The sequence below is a fragment of the Eucyclogobius newberryi genome, unplaced genomic scaffold (assembly GCF_026437365.1).
Source record: "Eucyclogobius newberryi isolate DKJ021-1_F unplaced genomic scaffold, fEucNew1.0.hap1 SCAF_31, whole genome shotgun sequence".
NCBI lineage: Eukaryota > Metazoa > Chordata > Actinopteri > Gobiiformes > Gobiidae > Eucyclogobius > Eucyclogobius newberryi.
The window spans coordinates 1,133,642-1,159,237 of NW_027315957.1; the positions used below are offsets into that span (position 1 = coordinate 1,133,642).

The 25,596-nt window shown below is 48.1% G+C and overlaps 1 protein-coding gene across 1 annotated transcript; it reads left to right on the plus strand.

Annotated features, from left to right (window-relative positions):
* Positions 1-221: 221 nt before the first annotated feature.
* On the plus strand, positions 222-25,593 carry LOC140374750 (arrestin red cell-like; the record flags this gene model as incomplete). The annotated part of the gene is made up of 12 exons (XM_072461749.1): positions 222-465; positions 4,709-4,739; positions 5,925-5,985; positions 8,901-8,945; positions 9,328-9,425; positions 11,069-11,167; positions 13,729-13,788; positions 15,337-15,404; positions 18,833-18,968; positions 19,076-19,160; positions 21,333-21,405; positions 25,494-25,593. Coding segments are annotated over exons 1-12 (882 nt in total), but the record flags the coding sequence as incomplete, so codon positions are not given.
* Positions 25,594-25,596: the final 3 nt, after the last annotated feature.

Consider the following 25,596-nt stretch of genomic DNA (forward strand, 5'->3'; position numbering starts at 1 on the left):
AGAAATAAGTTTGTGTCTAAGTCCCGCGCGTGTTTGTTCAGCTGCGTCTCTGCCGATGCAAATGTCCCGCGCATTTGAATCTACGCAAATCTGATGTCCAGCGGCACAGAAGGGGACATAAAGCGGGACACGGCAGAGCGGGACAGCGCGGTGGTCACGGGGGACGGACACAGTCACAGGGGGACGGACACACGGCGTGAGGCGGAGGAGCTGCGCGGTGTGTGCGCTGTTCGCAGGAGGAAGCGCTCTGTCTCTGTCGTTGGCCGCTTCAGCCGCAGCAGCCGCAGTTCCGGAGGCTCGCACGGCTCACAGAAGGCTCGGGACTCGGTGGATGGACGGCCGGACTCTGAGCACAGCTGCCCGGGACACGACCTCGCTCTGAAGCGCGCTCTCGGCTCGTTCTGTTGGATCTTTGTGGCCGCTCTTCGCCGCCGCGGAGATGGGCGACAAGGCGCAGGGCACCAGGTAAGCGGCTAGCGGCTAGTTAGCTTAGCCTTAGCTTAGCATTAGCTTCACGCACTTGCGGATGTGCAGTGCTCTGGCGTCTGGTCACTGCGGTGAGAAGCGACGCTTTTTTAGCGATTGTGCAAAGATGAAGACGCACACGCCGCGTGTGACGGAGCGACACGACAGTAAAAGCACTTTGCGTCTCCCGCCGCCGCAGGAAATGAGCCTAAGTGTGAGAGTCGAGCGGTAAAACGCCAGAGTTTGGAGTGAGTTTGGTGTTAGCAGGGCGGGGTTAGCCACAGGCGGCTAACAGCCTTCAGCGGAAACAAATGTCACGTTTAGTGCAAAAACCCGTCCTTCACGAGCCGCTCACAGCGTCATTAATGTGCTCTGTCACGGCCACGCGCGTGGGATGAGGTGAACAACACTGAGCCAGACTGCACTGACTCCTGTGTCCAAACAAGAGCCGAGGGGGCGGACATGACAGCCAGGACGCTTCACTAAAGTCGTGTGCTTGTGGTGAAATGTGTCCGTGTTTATGGCTCTCGCTCTCAGCCGAATTAAAGACGTGTTTATGACACTTTATATTCCGCCTCAGCTTCGTGTCTGTGCGCGGAGCTCAAGTGGAAATCTCGTAAACAGTGATTCGGCCGCGCGCTCTGGTGGGCTCTAATTGGCTGTGAGGGCACAGTGCGTGGGCTTTTCTCCCCCGGGCCGGGGGGCCCTACGAGGCGTCCTAGGGGGGCCCTACGAGGCGTCCTAGGGGGGCCCTACGAGGCGTCCTACAGGGCCCCACAGCGCACCCAGGACGAACACACTTAAAGCGGGTTTCACGATCATAAGAACATGTGAAATGAGCGCGTGTCAAACTGGACTAAAGCTCCTGGAGCTGGTTCTACTGAAGGTCCAGCACAGTGACCGCTCTGTCCCAACTGTTTAAAACTGTTTTAAACTGTTTTAAACTGTTTTAAACTGTTTAAAACTGTTTGTTTAAAACTGTTTAAAACTGTTTAAAACTGTTTTAAACTGTTTTAAACTGTTTTAAAGCTCAAATGCTGTTCGTCTGGACTAAACGCACTCGAAAACATAAATACATTATTAAATCTAAATGTCGAACTCCTTGAATGTTTTCATAAATATTCTGGGCCCCCCATGCTTCAGCGGGCCCCCCATGCTTCAGCGGGCCCCCCATGCTTCAGCGGGCCCCCCATGCTTCAGCGGGCCCCCCATGCTCCAGCGGGCCCCCATGCTCCAGCGGGCCCCCCATGCTCCAGCGGGCCCCCATGCTACAGCGGGCCCCCATGCTCCAGCGGGCCCCCCATGCTACAGCGGGCCCCCATGCTCCAGCGGGCCCCCCATGCTCCAGCGGGCCCCCCATGCTCCAGCGGGCCCCCCATGCTTCAGCGGGCCCCCCATGCTCCAGCGGGCCCCCCATGCTCCAGCGGGCCCCCATGCTCCAGCGGGCCCCCATGCTCCAGCGGGCCCCCCATGCTCCAGCGGGCCCCCATGCTCCAGCGGGCCCCCCATGCTCCAGCGGGCCCCCATGCTCCAGCGGGCCCCCTCCATGCTCAAAAGATACCGCTAGGTATTAAGATAACCGCGCTCGCTCGAGCGGCGCCTGAAACCGTCCTCTTCAGTGTCCAGGCTTTAGATGGTTTTGAACGAGGTATTTTGAAATGTGGACGGTCATTTTATTAATAATATTCCCTTTTTTCTAAGATTTATTATTAAATTGGGCCGGGAAGCGCTTGACGATAGTCCGCCATGACAGCTTACTGTTTACAAGTGAAAATTTGCATGCTGCGCGCTGATTGGTCGATAAAATATGTGTGCTTGGCTCTGATTGGCTGCCGAGCCGTGGTCCGGAGAATGCCAAAGCTAGTCGGCCCGTACCCATGGCATCTAAAAGCCTGTGTCCTGTACACCGAGGGAACTATATTATGATAGATCCATGCGCTTAGACATACTCGTATCAACCACGCATGTGCAGCCATGGAAACTGCTGCTATGGGGAGGAGCCAACGAGGCTGCAGGTGTGCAGGAGGTGCATCCTATGATTGACATGTGAATGCCAAACGCCACCAGGAAATGAGACTTAGACTTGGTGCCAAAAAATCTTCCATAATTCCTTTAAAGTACAGTTTGTGAATAAATGTTGAAAAATAAGATTTTAAAATGACAGGAAGTGGAGTCCCTCTGTGACGTCGTGGGTGTGACGTCGTGGGTGCGACGTCGTGGGTGCGACGTCATGGGTGCGACGTCGTGGGTGCGACGTTGTGGGTGCGACGTCGTGGGTGCGACGTCGTGGGTGCGACGTCGTGGGTGCGACGTCATGGGTGCGACGTCATCGGTGCGACGTCATCGGTGCGACGTCATCGGTGCGACGTCATCGGTGTGACGTCATGGGTGCGACGTCGTGGGTGCGACGTCATCGGTGTGACGTCGTGGGTGTGACGTCGTGGGTGCGACGTCATCGGTGTGACGTCATCGGTGTGACGTCATCGGTGTGACGTCATGGGTGCGACGTCAGTGTGACGTCATGGGTGCGACGTCAGTGTGACGTCGTGGGTGTGACGTCAGTGTGACGTCGTGGGTGTGACGTCGTGGGTGCGACGTCATGGGTGCGACGTCATCGGTGTGACGTCATCGGTGTGACGTCAGTGCGACGTCATGGGTGCGACGTCAGTGTGACGTCGTGGGTGTGACGTCGTGGGTGCGACGTCATGGGTGCGACGTCATCGGTGTGACGTCATCGGTGTGACGTCAGTGCGACGTCATGGGTGCGACGTCATCGGTGTGACGTCATGGGTGCGACGTCATCGGTGTGACGTCATGGGTGCGACGTCAGTGCGACGTCATGGGTGCGACGTCATCGGTGTGACGTCATGGGTGCGACGTCATCGGTGTGACGTCATCGGTGTGACGTCATCGGTGTGACGTCATCGGTGTGACGTCATCGGTGTGACGTCATCGGTGTGACGTCATGGGTGCGACGTCATCGGTGCGACGTCATCGGTGTGACGTCATGGGTGCGACGTCATGGGTGCGACGTCATCGGTGTGACGTCATGGGTGCGACGTCATCGGTGTGACGTCATCGGTGTGACGTCATCGGTGTGACGTCATCGGTGTGACGTCATCGGTGTGACGTCATGGGTGCGACATCAGTGTGACGTCATGGGTGCGACGTCAATAAAGGTGTTTGATGGTATTATTGTGTGATTGATGTGGATCATGTTTGTGCTTGTGTCCAACAGGAAGTACAAGTATAAACTTTACACAAACGCTCAAACTGGGACAAATGTTTAGTCCAATCTGAAGTCTGTTATGTTTGACCGGTCACATGGATCGTGTGTGACCTCTGACCTCAGCCTGGAGGTCAGAGGTCACATGGATGCACTCAGAGGAGGAGCCTAACGGCTCTGCCACAGTCTCAGAGGAGGAGCCGAACAGTGTTTGTGGTTTTATTTTGACACAAATGAACTTTTGCTCAAACTTCCTGTTCTCGGTCACTTCCTCTTTCACACTTTCCACATTTAAGCTTCTCTCTTTGGTCATTTTAACACTTCCTGACTCAAAGCGCTCAGTCCCGTTCTGACCCGTTCTGACCCGTTCTGACTTGATGCATTTGGCGTTTTATCAACACAAATATGTTTACGACTCAAACTGTGTCAAACTAAAAACTTGATTTCGGTCTGAACTTTCAGCCTGAACTCAGTCGTGCGTCTGTGGCGTGTCTGTCGTGCGTCTGTGGCGCGTCTGTCGTGCGTCTGTGGCACGTCTGGCGCGTCTGTTGTGCGTTTGTCGTGCGTCTGTGGTGCGTCTGTGGCGTGTTTGTCGTGCGTCTGTGGCGCGTCTGGCGCGTCTGTTGTGCGTTTGTCGTGCGTCTGTGGCGTGTTTGTCGTGCGTCTGTTGTGCGTTTGTCGTGCGTCTGTGGCGTGTTTGTCGTGCGTCTGTGGCGTGTTTGTCGTGCGTCTGTGGCGTGTTTGTCGTGCGTTTGTTGTGTTGCACAGCTGAGGCTCTGCACTTGTCTGAACTTGACCCGGCTGCGCTCCGATTGGCCCCCAAGGATCATGTGACGCACTTCTTCAGACTAATGAGACGTCCTAGAGTCTGTCGTATGTGACCCGGGGCCCGGGGAGGCCTGGGGGGCCGGAGTACTTCCTGGTTTGAGTTTGAAGCTGACAGGAAATGGCCTTGTGTCACTTCCTGTCCATTTCCTGTTCTGCATGACCTCTTTAACTCTGTGTTTCCTGTTTCAGAGTTTTCAAGAAGTCCAGCCCCAACTGTAAGGTGAGTCATGTAAACATGTAACACGTATGACGAGTCATGTAAACATGTAACACGTATGACGAGTCATGTAAACATGTAACACGTATGACGAGTCATGTAAACATGTAACACGTATGACGAGTCATGTAAACATGTAACACGTATGACGAGTCATGTAAACATGTAACACGTATGACGAGTCATGTAAACATGTAACACGTATGACGAGTCATGTAAACATGTAACACGTATGACGAGTCATGTAAACATGTAACACGTATGACGAGTCATGTAAACATGTAACACGTATGACGAGTCATGTAAACATGTAACACGTATGACGAGTCATGTAAACATGTAACACGTATGACGAGTCATGTAAACATGTAACACGTATGACGAGTCATGTAAACATGTAACACGTATGACGAGTCATGTAAACATGTAACACGTATGACGAGTCATGTAAACAAGTAACACGTATGACGAGTCATGTAAACATGTAACACGTATGACGAGTCATGTAAACACGTAACACGTATGACGAGTCATGTAAACACGTAACACGTATGACGAGTCATGTAAACACGTAACACGTAAGACGAGTCATGTAAACATGTAACACGTATGACGAGTCATGTAAACATGTAACACGTAAGACGAGTCATGTAAACATGTAACACGTATGACGAGTCATGTAAACATGTAACACGTATGACGAATCATGTAAACAAGTAACACGTATGACGAGTCATGTAAACATGTAACACGTATGACGAGTCATGTTAACATGTAACACGTATGACGAGTCATGTAAACACGCAACACGTATGACGAGTCATGTAAACACGCAACACGTATGACGAGTCATGTAAACACGCAACGCGTATGACGAGTCATGTAAACATGTAACGCGTATGACGAGTCATGTAAACAAGTAACGCGTATGACGAGTCATGTAAACATGTAACGCGTATGACGAGTCATGTAAACATGTAACACGTATGACGAGTCATGTAAACATGTAACACGTATGACGAGTCATGTAAACAAGTAACACGTATGACGAGTCATGTAAACATGTAACACGTATGACGAGTCATGTAAACAAGTAACACGTATGACGAGTCGGGTGACACGTATGAGGAGTCAGACATGTGACATGTAACAGTGATCACATGTTAAAGGCGTGGTCTGTGTGCACAGGTGACTGTTTACCTGGGGAAGAGGGACTTTGTGGACCACCTGGACCATGTGGACCCTGTTGGTACGACTGCTCCTTCTCTCCTCCCTTCTCCTTCTTTACACACTCTTTTCTCACTCCTTCTCTCCTCCCTTCTCCTTCTTTACACACTCTTTTCTCACTCCTTCTCTCCTCCCTTCTCCTTCTTTACACACTCTTTTCTCACTCCTTCTCTCCTCCCTTCTCCTTCTTTACACACTCTTTTCTCACTCCTTCTCTCCTCCCTTCTCCTTCTTTACACACTCTTTTCTCACTCCTTCTCTCCTCCCTTCTCCTTCTTTACACACTCTTTTCTCACTCCTTCTCTCCTCCCTTCTCCTTCTTTACACACTCTTTTCTCACTCCTTCTCTCCTCCCTTCTCCTTCTTTACACACTCTTTTCTCACTCCTTCTCTCCTCCCTTCTCCTTCTTTACACACTCTTTTCTCACTCCTTCTCTCCTCCCTTCTCCTTCTTTACACACTCTTTTCTCACTCCTTCTCTCCTCCCTTCTCCTTCTTTACACACTCTTTTCTCACTCCTTCTCTCCTCCCTTCTCTTTCTTTACACACTCTTTTCTCACTCCTTCTCTCCTCCCTTCTCTTTCTTTACACACTCTTTTCTCACTCCTTCTCTCCTCCCTTCTCTTTCTTTACACACTCTTTTCTCACTCCTTCTCTCCTCCCTTCTCCTTCTTTACACACTCTTTTCTCACTCCTTCTCTCCTCCCTTCTCCTTCTTTACACACTCTTTTCTCACTCCTTCTCTCCTCCCTTCTCCTTCTTTACACACTCTTTTCTCACTCCTTCTCTCCTCCCTTCTCCTTCTTTACACACTCTTCTTACTCCTTCTCTCCTCCCTTCTCTTTCTTTACACACTCTTTTCTCACTCCTTCTCTCCTCCCTTCTCCTTCTTTACACACTCTTCTCACTCCTTCTCTCCTCCCTTCTCCTTCTTTACACACTCTTCTCACTCCTTCTCTCCTCCCTTCTCTTTCTTTACACACTCTTTTCTCACTCCTTCTCTCCTCCCTTCTCCTTCTTTACACACTCTTTTCTCACTCCTTCTCTCCTCCCTTCTCCTTCTTTACACACTCTTTTCTCACTCCTTCTCTCCTCCCTTCTCCTTCTTTACACACTCTTTTCTCACTCCTTCTCTCCTCCCTTCTCCTTCTTTACACACTCTTCTCACTCCTTCTCTCCTCCCTTCTCCTTCTTTACACACTCTTTTCTCACTCCTTCTCTCCTCCCTTCTCCTTCTTTACACACTCTTTTCTCACTCCTTCTCTCCTCCCTTCTCCTTCTTTACACACTCTTTTCTCACTCCTTCTCTCCTCCCTTCTCTTTCTTTACACACTCTTTTCTCACTCCTTCTCTCCTCCCTTCTCCTTCTTTACACACTCTTCTCACTCCTTCTCTCCTCCCTTCTCTTTCTTTACACACTCTTTTCTCACTCCTTCTCTCCTCCCTTCTCCTTCTTTACACACTCTTTTCTCACTCCTTCTCTCCTCCCTTCTCCTTCTTTACACACTCTTTTCTCACTCCTTCTCTCCTCCCTTCTCCTTCTTTACACACTCTTTTCTCACTCCTTCTCTCCTCCCTTCTCCTTCTTTACACACTCTTTTCTCACTCCTTCTCTTCTCCCTTCTCCTTCTTTACACACTCTTTTCTCACTCCTTCTCTCCTCCCTTCTCCTTCTCTCACTCCTTCTCTCCTCCCTTCTCCTTCTTTACACACTCTTTTCTCACTCCTTCTCTCCTCCCTTCTCCTTCTTTACACACTCTTCTCACTCCTTCTCTCCTCCCTTCTCCTTCTTTACACACTCTTCTCACTCCTTCTCTCCTCCCTTCTCCTTCTTTACACACTCTTTTCTCACTCCTTCTCTCCTCCCTTCTCCTTCTTTACACACTCTTTTCTCACTCCTTCTCTCCTCCCTTCTCCTTCTTTACACACTCTTTTCTCACTCCTTCTCTCCTCCCTTCTCTTTCTTTACCCACTCTTTTCTCACTCCTTCTCTCCTCCCTTCTCCTTCTTTACACACTCTTTTCTCACTCCTTCTCTCCTCCCTTCTCTTTCTTTACACACTCTTTTCTCACTCCTTCTCTCCTCCCTTCTCTTTCTTTACCCACTCTTTTCTCACTCCTTCTCTCCTCCCTTCTCCTTCTTTACACACTCTTTTCTCACTCCTTCTCTCCTCCCTTCTCTTTCTTTACACACTCTTTTCTCACTCCTTCTCTCCTCCCTTCTCTTTCTTTACACACTCTTTTCTCACTCCTTCTCTCCTCCCTTCTTTCTTTACACACTCTTTTCTCACTCCTTCTCTCCTCCCTTCTCTTTCTTTACACACTCTTTTCTCACTCCTTCTTTCCTCCCTTCTCCTTCTTTACACACTCTTTTCTCACTCCTTCTCTCCTCCCTTCTCCTTCTTTACACACTCTTCTCACTCCTTCTCTCCTCCCTTCTCTTTCTTTACACACTCTTTTCTCACTCCTTCTCTCCTCCCTTCTCCTTCTTTACACACTCTTTTCTCACTCCTTCTCTCCTCCCTTCTCTTTCTTTACACACTCTTTTCTCACTCCTTCTCTCCTCCCTTCTCCTTCTTTACACACTCTTTTCTCACTCCTTCTTTCCTCCCTTCTCCTTCTTTACACACTCTTCTCACTCCTTCTCTCCTCCCTTCTCCTTCTTTACACACTCTTTTCTCACTCCTTCTCTCCTCCCTTCTCCTTCTTTACACACTCTTTTCTCACTCCTTCTCTCCTCCCTTCTCCTTCTTTACACACTCTTTTCTCACTCCTTCTTTCCTCCCTTCTCCTTCTTTACACACTCTTTTCTCACTCCTTCTCTCCTCCCTTCTCCTTCTTTACACACTCTTCTCACTCCTCTTTTCCCTCACTCATCTTCTCACTCTTTCTCACTCTTTTCAGATGCTGTTGATCTTTAAAACTATGTTTTCCTCAGATGGAGTCATTCTGGTGGATCCTGAATATCTCAAGGATCGCAAAGGTACAAGGGTCTCTCTCTTTCTCTCTCCCTCTCTCCCTCTCTCCCTCTCGCCTCCTAACTCCTCCTCTTCTCTCTTCCTCTCTCTCCTCCTCTCGTCTCCTCCTCTCGCCTCCTAACTCCTCTTCTCTCTTCCTCTCTCTCCTCCTCTCTCGTCTCCTCCTCTCGCCTCCTAACTCCTCCTCTTCTCTCTTCCTCTCTCGTCTCCTCCTCCTCTCTCGTCTCCTCCTCTCGCCTCCTAACTCCTCTTCTCTCTTCCTCTCTCTCGTCTCCTCCTCTCGCCTCCTAACTCCTCCTCTTCTCTCTTTCTCTCGTCTCCTCCTCCTCTCTCTCCTCCTCTCTCGTCTCCTCCTCTCGCCTCCTAACTCCTCTTCTCGTCTCCTAGTCTTTGTGACGCTGACCTGTGCGTTCCGTTATGGTCGGGAGGATTTGGACGTTCTCGGTTTGTCGTTCAGAAAAGACCTTTACATCTCCACTTTTCAGGTAAAAGCTCCACCAGCAGGGGGCTCCACCATACAGACACCAGCAGAGGGCTCCACCATACAGACACCAGCAGGGGGCTCCACCACACAGACACCAGCAGGGGGCTCCACCATACAGACACCAGCAGGGGGCTCCACCATACAGACACCAGCAGGGGGCTCCACCACACAGACACCAGCAGGGGGCTCCACCATACAGACACCAGCAGGGGGCTCCACCATACAGACACCAGCAGGGGGCTCCACCATACAGACACCAGCAGGGGGCTCCACCATACAGACACCAGCAGGGGGCTCCACCACACAGACACCAGCAGGGGGCTCCACCACACAGACACCAGCAGGGGGCTCCACCATACAGACACCAGCAGGGGGCTCTACCATACAGACACCAGCAGGGGGCTCCACCATACAGACACCAGCAGGGGGCTCCACCACACAGACACCAGCAGGGGGCTCCACCACACAGACACCAGCAGGGGGCTCCACCACACAGACACCAGCAGGGGGCTCCACCACACAGACACCAGCAGGGGGCTCCACCATACAGACACCAGCAGGGGGCTCCACCATACAGACACCAGCAGGGGGCTCCACCATACAGACACCAGCAGGGGGCTCCACCATACAGACACCAGCAGGGGGCTCCACCATACAGACACCAGCAGGGGGCTCCACCATACAGACACCAGCAGGGGGCTCCACCACACAGACACCAGCAGGGGGCTCCACCACACAGACACCAGCAGGGGGCTCCACCATACAGACACCAGCAGGGGGCTCCACCACACAGACACCAGCAGGGGGCTCCACCACACAGACACCAGCAGGGGGCTCCACCACACAGACACCAGCAGGGGGCTCCACCACACAGACACCAGCAGGGGGCTCCACCATACAGACACCAGCAGGGGGCTCCACCATACAGACACCAGCAGGGGGCTCCACCATACAGACACCAGCAGGGGGCTCCACCACACAGACACCAGCAGGGGGCTCCACCACACAGACACCAGCAGGGGGCTCCACCACACAGACACCAGCAGGGGGCTCCACCACACAGACACCAGCAGGGGGCTCCACCACACAGACACCAGCAGGGGGCTCCACCATACAGACACCAGCAGGGGGCTCCACCACACAGACACCAGCAGGGGGCTCCACCACACAGACACCAGCAGGGGGCTCCACCACACAGACACCAGCAGGGGGCTCCACCACACAGACACCAGCAGGGGGCTCCACCACACAGACACCAGCAGGGGGCTCCACCATACAGACACCAGCAGGGGGCTCCACCACACAGACACCAGCAGGGGGCTCCACCACACAGACACCAGCAGGGGGCTCCACCACACAGACACCAGCAGGGGGCTCCACCATACAGACACCAGCAGGGGGCTCCACCACACAGACACCAGCAGGGGGCTCCACCACACAGACACCAGCAGGGGGCTCCACCACACAGACACCAGCAGGGGGCTCCACCATACAGACACCAGCAGGGGGCTCCACCACACAGACACCAGCAGGGGCCTCTACCAGCAGGGGCCTCTACCAGCAGGGGCCTCTACCAGCAGGGGCCTCTACCAGCAGGGGCCTCCACCAGCAGGGGGCGCCACACTGATGTGTTTGTGGTTCCAGGCGTTTCCTCCAGTTCCAGAGGAAAGAAAACCAAACAGTCGCCTCCAGGAACGACTGCTCAAGAAACTGGGCCAACACGCGCATCCTTTTTACTTTACTGTGAGTACTGCAAATACTACTGCAAATACTACTACTGCCAACACGCGCATCCTTTTTACTTTACTGTGAGTACTGCAAATACTACTGCAAATACTACTACTGCCAACACGCGCATCCTTTTTACTTTACTGTGAGTACTGCAAATACTACAAATACTACTGCAAATACTACTACTGCCAACACGCGCATCCTTTTTACTTTACTGTGAGTACTGCAAATACTACAAATACTACTGCAAATACTACTACTGCCAACACGCGCATCCTTTTTACTTTACTGTGAGTACTGCAAATACTACAAATACTACTGCAAATACTACTACTGCCAACACGCGCATCCTTTTTACTTTACTGTGAGTACTGCAAATACTACAAATACTACTGCAAATACTACTACTGCCAACACGCGCATCCTTTTTACTTTACTGTGAGTACTGCAAATACTACAAATACTACTGCAAATACTACTACTGCCAACACGCTCATCCTTTTTACTTTACTGTGAGTACTGCAAATACTACAAATACTACTGCAAATACTACTACTGCCAACACACGCATCCTTTTTACTTTACTGTGAGTACTGCAAATACTACAAAAACTACTGCAAATACTACTACTGCCAACACGCGCATCCTTTTTACTTTACTGTGAGTACTGCAAATACTACAAAAACTACTGCAAATACTACTACTGCCAACACGCGCATCCTTTTTACTTTACTGTGAGTACTGCAAATACTACAAATACTACTGCAAATACTACTACTGCCAACACGCGCATCCTTTTTACTTTACTGTGAGTACTGCAAATACTACAAATACTACTGCAAATACTACTACTGCCAACACGCGCATCCTTTTTACTTTACTGTGAGTACTGCAAATACTACAAATACTACTGCAAATACTACTACTGCCAACACGCTCATCCTTTTTACTTTACTGTGAGTACTGCAAATACTACAAATACTACTGCAAATACTACTACTGCCAACACACGCATCCTTTTTACTTTACTGTGAGTACTGCAAATACTACAAAAACTACTACTGCCAACACGCTCATCCTTTTTACTTTACTGTGAGTACTGCAAATACTACAAATACTACTGCAAATACTACTACTGCCAACACGCGCATCCTTTTTACTTTACTGTGAGTACTGCAAATACTACAAAAACTACTGCAAATACTACTACTGCCAACACGCGCATCCTTTTTACTTTACTGTGAGTACTGCAAATTGTACTCCAAATACTACTGCCAACACGCGCATCCTATTTACTTTACTGTGAGTACTGCAAATACTACAAATACTACTGCAAATACTACTACTGCCAACACGCTCATCCTTTTTACTTTACTGTGAGAACTGCAAATACTACAAAAACTACTGCAAATACTACTACTGCCAACACGCTCATCCTTTTTACTTTACTGTGAGTACTGCAAATACTACAAATTGTACTCCAAATACTACTGCCAACACGCGCATCCTATTTACTTTACTGTGAGTACTGCAAATACTACAAATACTACTGCAAATACTACTACTGCCAACACGCTCATCCTTTTTACTTTACTGTGAGTACTGCAAATACTACTGCAAATACTACTACTGCCAACACGCTCATCCTTTTTACTTTACTGTGAGTACTGCAAATACTACAAATACTACTGCAAATACTACTACTGCCAACACGCGCATCCTTTTTACTTTACTGTGAGTACTGCAAATACTACAAAAACTACTGCAAATACTACTACTGCCAACACGCGCATCCTTTTTACCTTACTGTGAGTACTGCAAATACTACAAAAACTACTGCCAACACGCTCATCCTTTTTACTTTACTGTGAGTACTGCAAATACTACTGCAAATACTACTACTGCCAACACGCGCATCCTATTTACTTTACTGTGAGTACTGCAAATACTACAAATACTACTGCAAATACTACTACTGCCAACACGCGCATCCTTTTTACTTTACTGTGAGTACTGCAAATACTACAAAAACTACTGCAAATACTACTACTGCCAACACGCGCATCCTTTTTACCTTACTGTGAGTACTGCAAATACTACAAAAACTACTGCCAACACGCTCATCCTTTTTACTTTACTGTGAGTACTGCAAATACTACTGCAAATACTACTACTGCCAACACGTGCATCCTTTTTACTTTACTGTGAGTACTGCAAATACTACAAATACTACTGCAAATACTACTACTGCCAACACGTGCATCCTTTTTACTTTACTGTGAGTACTGCAAATACTACAAATACTACTGCAAATACTACTACTGCCAACACGTGCATCCTTTTTACTTTACTGTGAGTACTGCAAATACTACAAATACTACTGCAAATACTACTACTGCCAACACGCGCATCCTTTTTACTTTACTGTGAGTACTGCAAATACTACAAATACTACTGCAAATACTACTACTGCCAACACGCTCATCCTTTTTACTTTACTGTGAGTACTGCAAATACTACAAATACTACTGCTGATACTACTGCCATAATATTTGACCTGTTTTTTGTTGTAGATTCCTCAGAATCTCCCGTGTTCAGTGACTCTGCAGCCTGGACCTGAAGACACCGGCAAAGTAAGAATACTGCTACTGCTACTGCTACTGCTGCAACTGCTTCTACTGCTATTGCTATTGCTATTGCTATTGCTATTGCTACTGCTGCAACTGCTACTACTACTACTGCTATTGCTACTACTACTATTGCTACTACTGCTATTGCTATTGCTGCTACTACTGCTGCTGCTGCTACTGCTACTCTCTGGCCTGTGACAGTGACACATCTTCACATCTTCTTCAGTCAAAAAGATGAATAAAACACTTTCGTTTTCATGTGTTTGATACAAAAGTCATTTCATACAGCTCTGTCACGACCATAGACATCCTGTTGTTAGTGTCTGTGGCCATCTTCTTTGTTACCCTTACAGCTCTGTCACGACCATAGACATTCTGTTGTTAGTGTCTGTGGCCATCTTCTTTGTTACCCTTACAGCTCTGTCACGACCATAGACATTCTGTTGTTAGTGTCTGTAGCCATCTTCTTTGTTACCCTTACATCTCTGTCACAACCATAGACATCCTGTTGTTAGTGTCTGTAGCCATCTTCTTTGCTACCCTTACAGCTCTGTCACGACCATAGACATCCTGTTGTTAGTGTCTGTAGCCATCTTCTTTGTTACCCTTACAGCTCTGTCACGACCATAGACATCCTGTTGTTAGTGTCTGTAGCCATCTTCTTTGTTACCCTTACAGCTCTGTCACAACCATAGACATCCTGTTGTTAGTGTCTGTAGCCATCTTCTTTGTTACCCTTACAGCTCTGTCACGACCATAGACATCCTGTTGTTAGTGTCTGTAGCCATCTTCTTTGTTACCCTTACATCTCTGTCACGACCATAGACATCCTGTTGTTAGTGTCTGTAGCCATCTTCTTTGTTACCCTTACAGCTCTGTCACGACCATAGACATCCTGTTGTTAGTGTCTGTAGCCATCTTCTTTGTTACCCTTACAGCTCTGTCACGACCATAGACATCCTGTTGTTAGTGTCTGTAGCTCCCTCGTCACTGATGAGTACCACCAGAGAGAATATAATCGTGTATTTATACTGCATCATTCTGAGCGTTGTACTTTTATCTTCTTTAGACTCAGTGACTTTCCTGTAAAATAAAAGAACTTCATGTATTTGTAATATAATGTATATTATGTGTTTTAGTCGGGAAACAACACTTTGATGTCCTTTTTATTCTTATTCTTATTTTTGTTAAAGAGGAATATTCAGAATAATGTCTGACCTCTTCTTCCTCCTTTCCTTCTTCCTCCTCCTCTCTTCCTCTTCCTCTCCTCTTCTTCCTCCTCTTCCTCTCCTCCTCTTCCTCTCCTCTTCTTCCTCTTCCTCTCCTCTTCTTCCTCTTCCTCTCCTCTTCTTCCTCTTCCTCTCCTCTTCTTCCTCTTCCTCTCCTCTTCTTCCTCCTCTTCCTCTCCTCCTCTTCCTCTCCTCTTCTTCCTCTTCCTCTCCTCTTCTTCCTCTTCCTCTCCTCTTCTTCCTCCTCTTCCTCTCCTCCTCTTCCTCTCCTCCTCTTCCTCTCCTCTTCTTCCTCTTCCTCTCCTCTTCTTCCTCGTCTCAGGCGTGTGGAGTGGACTTTGAGATCAGAGCGTTTTGTGCCAAGTCGATAGAAGAGAAGATCCACAAGAGGTCAGTGTTTAGTCCTCCAAAGCCAGAAGGTCCTGGGTTCAGTTCCACCTCACAGCCAGAAGGTCCTGGGTTCAGTTCCACCTCACAGCCAGAAGGTCCTGGGTTCAGTTCCACCTCACAGCCAGAAGGTCCTGGGTTCAGTTCCACCTCACAGACAGAAGGTCCTGGGTTCAGTTCCACCTCACAGACAGAAGGTCCTGGGTTCAGTTCCACCTCACAGACAGAAGGTCCTGGGTTCAGTTCCACCTCACAGACAGAAGGTCCTGGGTTCAGTTCCACCTCACAGCCAGAAGGTCCTGGGTTCAGTTCCACCTCACAGCCAGAAGGTCCTGGGTTCAGTTCCACCTCACAGCCAGAAGGTCCTGGGTTCAGTTCCACCTCACAGACAGAAGGTCCTGGGTTCAGTTCCACCTCACAGACAGAAGGTCCTGGGTTCAGTTCCACCTCACAGACAGAAGGTCCTGGGTTCAGTTCCACCTCACAGACAGAAGGTCCTGGGTTCAGTTCCACCTCACAGCCAGAAGGTCCTGGGTTCAGTTCCACCTCAGACAGAAGGTCCTGGGTTCAGTTCCACCTCAGACAGAAGGTCCTGGGTTCAGTTCCACCTCAGACAGAAGGTCCTGGGTTCAGTTCCACCTCACAGCCAGAAGGTCCTGGGTTCAGTTCCACCTCACAGCCAGAAGGTCCTGGGTTCAGTTCCACCTCACAGCCAGAAGGTCCTGGGTTCAGTTCCACCTCACAGCCAGAAGGTCCTGGGTTCAGTTCCACCTCACAGCCAGAAGGTCCTGGGTTCAGTTCCACCTCACAGCCAGAAGGTCCTGGGTTCAGTTCCACCTCACAGCCAGAAGGTCCTGGGTTCAGTTCCACCTCACAGCCAGAAGGTCCTGGGTTCAGTTCCACCTCACAGCCAGAAGGTCCTGGGTTCAGTTCCACCTCACAGCCAGAAGGTCCTGGGTTCAGTTCTACCTCACAGCCAGAAGGTCCTGGGTTCAGTTCTACCTCACAGCCAGAAGGTCCTGGGTTCAGTTCTACCTCACAGCCAGAAGGTCCTGGGTTCAGTTCCACCTCACAGCCAGAAGGTCCTGGGTTCAGTTCCACCTCACAGACAGAAGGTCCTGGGTTCAGTTCCACCTCACAGCCAGAATCTCCTGGGTTCAGTTCCACCTCACAGCCAGAAGGTCCTGGGTTCAGTTCCACCTCACAGCCAGAATCTCCTGGGTTCAGTTCCACCTCACAGCCAGAAGGTCCTGGGTTCAGTTCCACCTCACAGACAGAAGGTCCTGGGTTCAGTTCCGCCTCACAGACAGAAGGTCCTGGGTTCAGTTCCGCCTCACAGACAGAAGGTCCTGGGTTCAGTTCCGCCTCACAGACAGAAGGTCCTGGGTTCAGTTCCGCCTCACAGACAGAAGGTCCTGGGTTCAGTTCCACCTCAGCCAGAAGGTCCTGGGTTCAGTTCCACCTCAGACAGAAGGTCCTGGGTTCAGTTCCACCTCACAGCCAGAAGGTCCTAGGTTCAGTTCCACCTCACAGCCAGAAGGTCCTGGGTTCAGGTTCAGTTCCACCTCACAGTCAGAAGGTCCTGGGTTCAGTTCCAGTTCCACCTCACAGCCAGAAGGTCCTGCGTTCAGTTCCACCTCACAGCCAGAAGGTCCTGCGTTCAGTTCCACCTCACAGACAGAAGGTCCTGGGTTCAGTTCCACCTCACAGACAGAAGGTCCTGGGTTCAGTTCCACCTCACAGCCAGAAGGTCCTGGGTTCAGTTCCACCTCACAGCCAGAAGGTCCTGGGTTCAGTTCCACCTCAGACAGAAGATCCTGGGTTCAGTTCCACCTCAGACAGAAGGTCCTGGGTTCAGTTCCACCTCACAGCCAGAAGGTCCTGGGTTCAGTTCCACCTCACAGCCAGAAGGTCCTGGGTTCAGTTCCACCTCACAGCCAGAAGGTCCTGGGTTCAGTTCCACCTCACAGCCAGAAGGTCCTGGGTTCAGATTCAGTTCTGCCTCACAGCCAGAAGGTCCTGGGTTCAGTTCCCTGAGTTCTTTATCCATTTTTTTTTATTTCTGCCTCTAATAAACTTTATCATTGTATTTCTAATCAAACATCACTAAATATTGTGGGTGTAACTGTGCTTTGTGTGTAACTGTGCTTTGTGTGTAACTGTGCTTTGTGTGTAACTGTGCTTTGTGTGTAACTGCTTTGTGTGTAACTGTGCTTTGTGTGTAACCTGTGCTTTGTGTGTAACCTGTGCTTTGTGTGTAACGTGTGCTTTATGTGTAACCTGTGCTTTGTGTGTAACCTGTGCTTTGTGTGTAACTGTGCTTTGTGTGTAACTGTGCTTTGTGTGTAACTGTGCTTTGTGTGTAACGTGTGCTTTGTGCGTAACTGTGCTTTGTGTGTAACTGTGCTTTGTGTGTAACTGCTTTGTGTGTAACTGTGCTTTGTGTGTAACTGTGCTTTGTGTGTAACTGTGCTTTGTGTGTAACGTGTGCTTTGTGTGTAACGTGTGCTTTGTGTGTAACGTGTGCTTTGTGTGTAACGTGTGCTTTATGTGTAACTGTGCTTTGTGTGTAACCTGTGCTTTGTGTGTAACCTGTGCTTTGTGTGTAACGTGTGCTTTGTGTGTGACGTGTGCTTTGTGTGTGACGTGTGCTTTGTGTGTGACGTGTGCTTTGTGTGTAACGTGTGCTTTGTGTGTAACGTGTGCTTTGTGTGTAACTGTGCTTTGTGTGTAACCTGTGCTTTGTGTGTAACCTGTGCTTTGTGTGTAACGTGTGCTTTGTGTGTGACGTGTGCTTTGTGTGTGACGTGTGCTTTGTGTGTGACGTGTGCTTTGTGTGTAACGTGTGCTTTGTGTGTAACGTGTGCTTTGTGTGTAACGTGTGCTTTGTGTGTAACGTGTGCTTTGTGTGTAACGTGTGCTTTGTGTGTAACCTGTGCTTTGTGTGTAACCTGTGCTTTGTGTGTAACCTGTGCTTTGTGTGTAACGTGTGCTTTGTGTGTAACCTGTGCTTTGTGTGTAACGTGTGCTTTGTGTGTAACGTGTGCTTTGTGTGTAACTGTGCTTTGTGTGTAACCTGTGCTTTGTGTGTAACCTGTGCTTTGTGTGTAACCTGTGCTTTGTGTGTAACTGTGCTTTGTGTGTAACGTGTACTTTGTGTGTAACGTGTGCTTTGTGTGTAACGTGTGCTTTGTGTGTAACGTGTACTTTGTGTGTAACGTGTACTTTGTGTGTAACGTGTGCTTTGTGTGTAACGTGTGCTTTGTGTGTAACTGTGCTTTGTGTGTAACGTGTACTTTGTGTGTAACGTGTGCTTTGTGTGTAACTGTGCTTTGTGTGTAACGTGTACTTTGTGTGTAACGTGTGCTTTGTGTGTAACTGTGCTTTGTGTGTAACGTGTACTTTGTGTGTAACGTGTGCTTTGTGTGTAGGAACTCTGTGCGTCTGGTGATTCGTAAAGTGCAGTACGCTCCAGAGAAACCAGGGCCACAGCCGATGGTGGAAACCACGCGCAGCTTCCTCATGTCTGACCGCTCTCTGCACCTCGAGGCCTCGCTGGACAAAGAGGTGAGTCCTGACCGCTTTAAAGCCGCTCAAAATCTGTTAAAAAACGTTTTAAAGCGGCTCTAAAGCCGTTTTAAAGCGGCTCTAAAGCAGTTCTTTCTCTGTTGCAGTTGTACTATCACGGAGAACCAATCAGCGTCAACGTCCACGTCACGAATAACTCCACCAAGACGGTGAAGAGAGTGAAAATATCAGGTGCAAAAGAACATGAGAATTGAATCTGCTCCACCAGTAAGGCGATATCGCCTTCTACACCAGGGGGCGATATCTCCTTCTACACCAGGGGGCGATATCGCCTTCTACACCAGGGGGCGATATCTCCTTCTACACCAGGGGGCGATATCGCCTTCTACACCAGGGGGCGATATCGCCTTCTACACCAGGGGGCGATATCTCCTTCTACACCAGGGGGCGATATCTCCTTCTACACCAGGGGGCGATATCTCCTTCTACACCAGGGGGCGATATCGCCTTCTACACCAGGGGGCGATATCGCCTTCTACACCAGGGGGCGATATCGCCTTCTACACCAGGGGGCGATATCGCCTTCTACACCAGGGGGCGATATCGCCTTCTACACCAGGGGGCGATATCTCCTTCTACACCAGGGGGCGATATCGCCTTCTACACCAGGGGGCGATATCGCCTTCTACACCAGGGGGCGATATCTCCTTCTACACCAGGGGGCGATATCGCCTTCTACACCAGGGGGCGATATCGCCTTCTACACCAGGGGGCGATATCTCCTTCTACAGTGTTCTAGACCTGATGAACCACTCTGAGGAACCCTGACCTTCAAATCCATCATAGGCTCTGGAGTGAGATGAACACGAGGGGGCACAACATTTAGACTTATCTAGACTTATCACAGAAAGCTCTAAAGACACACCTCAGAGTGTATAAAGCTCTAAAGACACACCTCAGAGTGTATAAAGCTCTAAAGACACACCTCAGAGTGTATAAAGCTCTAAAGACACATCTCAGAGTGGTATAAAGCTCTAAAGACACACCTCAGAGTGTATAAAGCTCTAAAGACACATCTCAGAGTGATATAAAGCTCTAAAGACACACCTCAGAGTGTATAAAGCTCTAAAGACACATCTCAGAGTGGTATAAAGCTCTAAAGACACACCTCAGAGTGTATAAAGCTCTAAAGACACACCTCAGAGTGTATAAAGCTCTAAAGACACACCTCAGAGTGTATAAAGCTCTAAAGACACACCTCAGAGTGTATAAAGCTCTAAAGACACACCTTAGAGTGTATAAAGCTCTAAAGACACACCTCAGAGTGTATAAAGCTCTAAAGACACACCTCAGAGTGTATAAAGCTCTAAAGACACACCTCAGAGTGGTAAAAATGTGTGATTTATAAAAAATGTTTATTAAAACAAATGGAAAAGATAGGGACATTTTATTTCATGTCAAAGTTCTTTTTGTTGGGTGCTTCGCTGCCCCCTGGAGGACGCTGCTGACATCCGTGTACTTTAGTTTATTTACGTTTATTTTTATGTATTTCCCTCTGGTCTTTTCTTCTGTTAAAAACTGCCCCATAACTAACTGTGTAGTATTGTAGTAACGGGATGTCACTACTGCAGTACTCTGTGTAGTATTGTTGTAGTAACGGGATGTCACTACTGCAGTACTGTGTAGTATTGTAGTAACGGGATGTCATTACTGCAGTACTCTGTGTAGTATTGTTGTAGTAACGGGATGTCATTACTGCAGTACTCTGTGTAGTATTGTAGTAACGGGATGTCATTACTGCAGTACTCTGTGTAGTATTGTAGTAACGGGATGTCATTACTGCAGTACTCTGTGTAGTATTGTAATGGGATGTCATTACTGCAGTACTGTGTAGTATTGTAACGGGATGTCATTACTGCAGTACTGTGTAGTATTGTTGTAGTAACGGGATGTCATTACTGCAGTACTCTGTGTAGTATTGTAACGGGATGTCATTACTGCAGTACTCTGTGTAGTATTGTAGTAACGGGATGTCATTACTGCAGTACTCTGTGTAGTATTGTAACGGGATGTCATTACTGCAGTACTCTGTGTAGTATTGTAGTAACGGGATGTCATTACTGCAGTACTGTGTAGTATTGTAATGGGATGTCATTACTGCAGTACTGTGTAGTATTGTAACGGGATGTCATTACTGCAGTACTCTGTGTAGTATTGTTGTAGTAACGGGATGTCATTACTGCAGTACTCTGTGTAGTATTGCAGTAACGGGATGTCATTACTGCAGTACTCTGTGTAGTATTGCAGTAACGGGATGTCATTACTGCAGTACTCTGTGTAGTATTGTAGTAACGGGATGTCATTACTGCAGTACTCTGTAGTAACAGTACTTGTGTGTTTCAGTACGTCAGTACGCAGACATCTGCCTCTTCAGTACTGCGCAGTACAAATGTCCTGTGGCTCAGCTCGAGGCAGAGTGAGTATTTCAAATACTTTATACACAAAAATACTACAACACACTACATACTTCAATCCAAACTGTGTTTCCATAGCGACCTAATGTAAAGCGTGTGTTTCCATAGCGACCTAATGTAAAGCGTGTGTTTCCATAGCGACCTAATGTACAGCGTGTGTTTCCATAGCGACCTAATGTACAGCGTGTGTTTCCATAGCAACCTAATGTACAGCGTGTGTTTCCATAGCGACCTAATGTACAGCGTGTGTTTCCATAGCGACCTAATGTAAAGCGTGTGTTTCCATAGCGACCTAATGTACAGCGTGTGTTTCCATAGCGACCTAATGTAAAGCGTGTGTTTCCATAGCGACCTAATGTAAAGCGTGTTTCCATAGCGACCTAATGTAAAGCGTGTGTTTCCATAGCGACCTAATGTACAGCGTGTGTTTCCATAGCGACCTAATGTAAAGCGTGTGTTTCCATAGCGACCTAATGTAAAGCGTGTGTTTCCATAGCGACCTAATGTAAAGCGTGTGTTTCCATAGCGACCTAATGTAAAGCGTGTGTTTCCATAGCGACCTAATGTAAAGCGTGTGTTTCCATAGCGACCTAATGTAAAGCGTGTGTTTCCATAGCGACCTAATGTTAAGCGTGTGTTTCCATAGCGACCTAATGTAAAGCGTGTGTTTCCATAGCGACCTAATGTACAGCGTGTGTTTCCATAGCGACCTAATGTACAGCGTGTGTTTCCATAGCGACCTAATGTACAGCGTGTGTTTCCATAGCGACCTAATGTAAAGCGTGTGTTTCCATAGCGACCTAATGTAAAGCGTGTGTTTCCATAGCGACCTAATGTAAAGCGTGTGTTTCCATAGCGACCTAATGTAAAGCGTGTTTCCATAGCGACCTAATCTTAAGCGTGTGTTTCCATAGCGACCTAATGTACAGCGTGTGTTTCCATAGCGACCTAATGTACAGCGTGTGTTTCCATAGCGACCTAATGGAAAGCGTGTGTTTCCATAGCGACCTAATCTTAAGCGTGTGTTTCCATAGCGACCTAATGTAAAGCGTGTGTTTCCATAGCGACCTAATGTAAAGCGTGTGTTTCCATAGCGACCTAATGTAAAGCGTGTGTTTCCATAGCGACCTAATGTAAAGCGTGTGTTTCCATAGCGACCTAATGTAAAGCGTGTGTTTCCATAGCGACCTAATGTACAGCGTGTGTTTCCATAGCGACCTAATGTAAAGCGTGTGTTTCCATAGCGACCTAATGTACAGCGTGTGTTTCCATAGCGACCTAATGTACAGCGTGTTTCCATAGCGACCTAATGTACAGCGTGTGTTTCCATAGCGACCTAATGTAAAGCGTGTGTTTCCATAGCGACCTAATGTAAAGCGTGTGTTTCCATAGCGACCTAATGTACAGCGTGTGTTTCCATAGCGACGTAATGTACAGCGTGTGTTTCCATAGCGACCTAATGTAAAGCGTGTGTTTCCATAGCGACCTAATGTACAGCGTGTGTTTCCATAGCGACCTAATGTACAGCGTGTGTTTCCATAGCGACCTAATGTACAGCGTTTGTTTCCATAGCGACCTAATGTAAAGCGTGTGTTTCCATAGCGACCTAATGTACAGCGTGTGTTTCCATAGCGACCTAATGTAAAGCGTGTGTTTCCATAGCGACCTAATGTAAAGCGTGTGTTTCCATAGCGACCTAATGTACAGCGTGTGTTTCCATAGCGACCTAATGTAAAGCGTGTGTTTCCATAGCGACCTAATGTAAAGCGTGTGTTTCCATAGCGACCTAATGTAAAGCGTGTGTTTCCATAGCGACCTAATGTAAAGCGTGTGTTTCCATAGCGACCTAATGTAAAGCGTGTGTTTCCATAGCGACCTAATGTAAAGCGTGTGTTTCCATAGCGACCTAATGTAAAGCGTGTGTTTCCATAGCGACCTAATGTACAGCGTGTGTTTCCATAGCGACCTAATGTAAAGCGTGTGTTTCCATAGCGACCTAATGTACAGCGTGTGTTTCCATAGCGACCTAATGTACAGCGTGTTTCCATAGCGACCTAATGTACAGCGTGTGTTTCCATAGCGACCTAATGTAAAGCGTGTGTTTCCATAGCGACCTAATGTAAAGCGTGTGTTTCCATAGCGACCTAATGTACAGCGTGTGTTTCCATAGCGACGTAATGTACAGCGTGTGTTTCCATAGCGACCTAATGTAAAGCGTGTGTTTCCATAGCGACCTAATGTACAGCGTGTGTTTCCATAGCGACCTAATGTACAGCGTGTGTTTCCATAGCGACCTAATGTACAGCGTTTGTTTCCATAGCGACCTAATGTAAAGCGTGTGTTTCCATAGCGACCTAATGTACAGCGTGTGTTTCCATAGCGACCTAATGTAAAGCGTGTGTTTCCATAGCGACCTAATGTAAAGCGTGTGTTTCCATAGCGACCTAATGTACAGCGTGTGTTTCCATAGCGACCTAATGTAAAGCGTGTGTTTCCATAGCGACCTAATGTACAGCGTGTGTTTCCATAGCGACGTAATGTACAGCGTGTGTTTCCATAGCGACCTAATGTAAAGCGTGTGTTTCCATAGCGACCTAATGTACAGCGTGTGTTTCCATAGCGACCTAATGTACAGCGTGTGTTTCCATAGCGACCTAATGTAAAGCGTGTGTTTCCATAGCGACCTAATGTACAGCGTGTGTTTCCATAGCGACCTAATGTACAGCGTGTGTTTCCATAGCGACCTAATGTAAAGCGTGTGTTTCCATAGCGACCTAATGTAAAGCGTGTGTTTCCATAGCGACCTAATGTAAAGCGTGTGTTTCCATAGCGACCTAATGTAAAGCGTGTGTTTCCATAGCGACCTAATGTACAGCGTGTGTTTCCATAGCGACCTAATGTACAGCGTGTGTTTCCATAGCGACCTAATGTACAGCGTTTGTTTCCATAGCGACCTAATGTAAAGCGTGTGTTTCCATAGCGACCTAATGTACAGCGTGTGTTTCCATAGCGACCTAATGTAAAGCGTGTGTTTCCATAGCGACCTAATGTAAAGCGTGTGTTTCCATAGCGACCTAATGTACAGCGTGTGTTTCCATAGCGACCTAATGTAAAGCGTGTGTTTCCATAGCGACCTAATGTAAAGCGTGTGTTTCCATAGCGACCTAATGTAAAGCGTGTGTTTCCATATCGACCTAATGTACAGCGTGTGTTTCCATAGCGACGTAATGTACAGCGTGTGTTTCCATAGCGACCTAATGTAAAGCGTGTGTTTCCATAGCGACCTAATGTACAGCTTGTGTTTCCATAGCGACCTAATGTACAGCGTGTGTTTCCATAGCGACCTAATGTACAGCGTGTGTTTCCATAGCGACCTAATGTAAAGCGTGTGTTTCCATAGCGACCTAATGTAAAGCGTGTGTTTCCATAGCGACCTAATGTACAGCGTGTGTTTCCATAGCGACCTAATGTAAAGCGTGTGTTTCCATAGCGACCTAATGTAAAGCGTGTGTTTCCATAGCGACCTAATGTAAAGCGTGTGTTTCCATAGCGACCTAATGTACAGCGTGTGTTTCCATAGCGACCTAATGTACAGCGTGTGTTTCCATAGCGACCTAATGTAAAGCGTGTGTTTCCATAGCGACCTAATGTACAGCGTGTGTTTCCATAGCGACCTAAAGTACAGCGTGTGTTTCCATAGCGACCTAATGTAAAGCGTGTGTTTCCATAGCGACCTAATGTACAGCGTGTGTTTCCATAGCGACCTAATGTAAAGCGTGTGTTTCCATAGCGACCTAATGTACAGCGTGTGTTTCCATAGCGACCTAATCTTAAGCGTGTGTTTCCATAGCGACCTAATCTTAAGCGTGTGTTTCCATAGCGACCTAATGTACAGCGTGTGTTTCCATAGCAACCTAATGTAAAGCGTGTGTTTCCATAGCGACCTAATCTTAAGCGTGTGTTTCCATAGCGACCTAATGTACAGCGTGTGTTTCCATAGCAACCTAATGTAAAGCGTGTGTTTCCATAGCGACCTAATGTAAAGCGTGTGTTTCCATAGCGACCTAATGTACAGCGTGTGTTTCCATAGCGACCAGGTGTCGTCGAGCTCCACCTTCTGTAAAGTTTACACTTTGACTCCAACACTCGACAAGAACCGAGAGAAACGAGGCCTCGCTCTGGACGGAAAACTC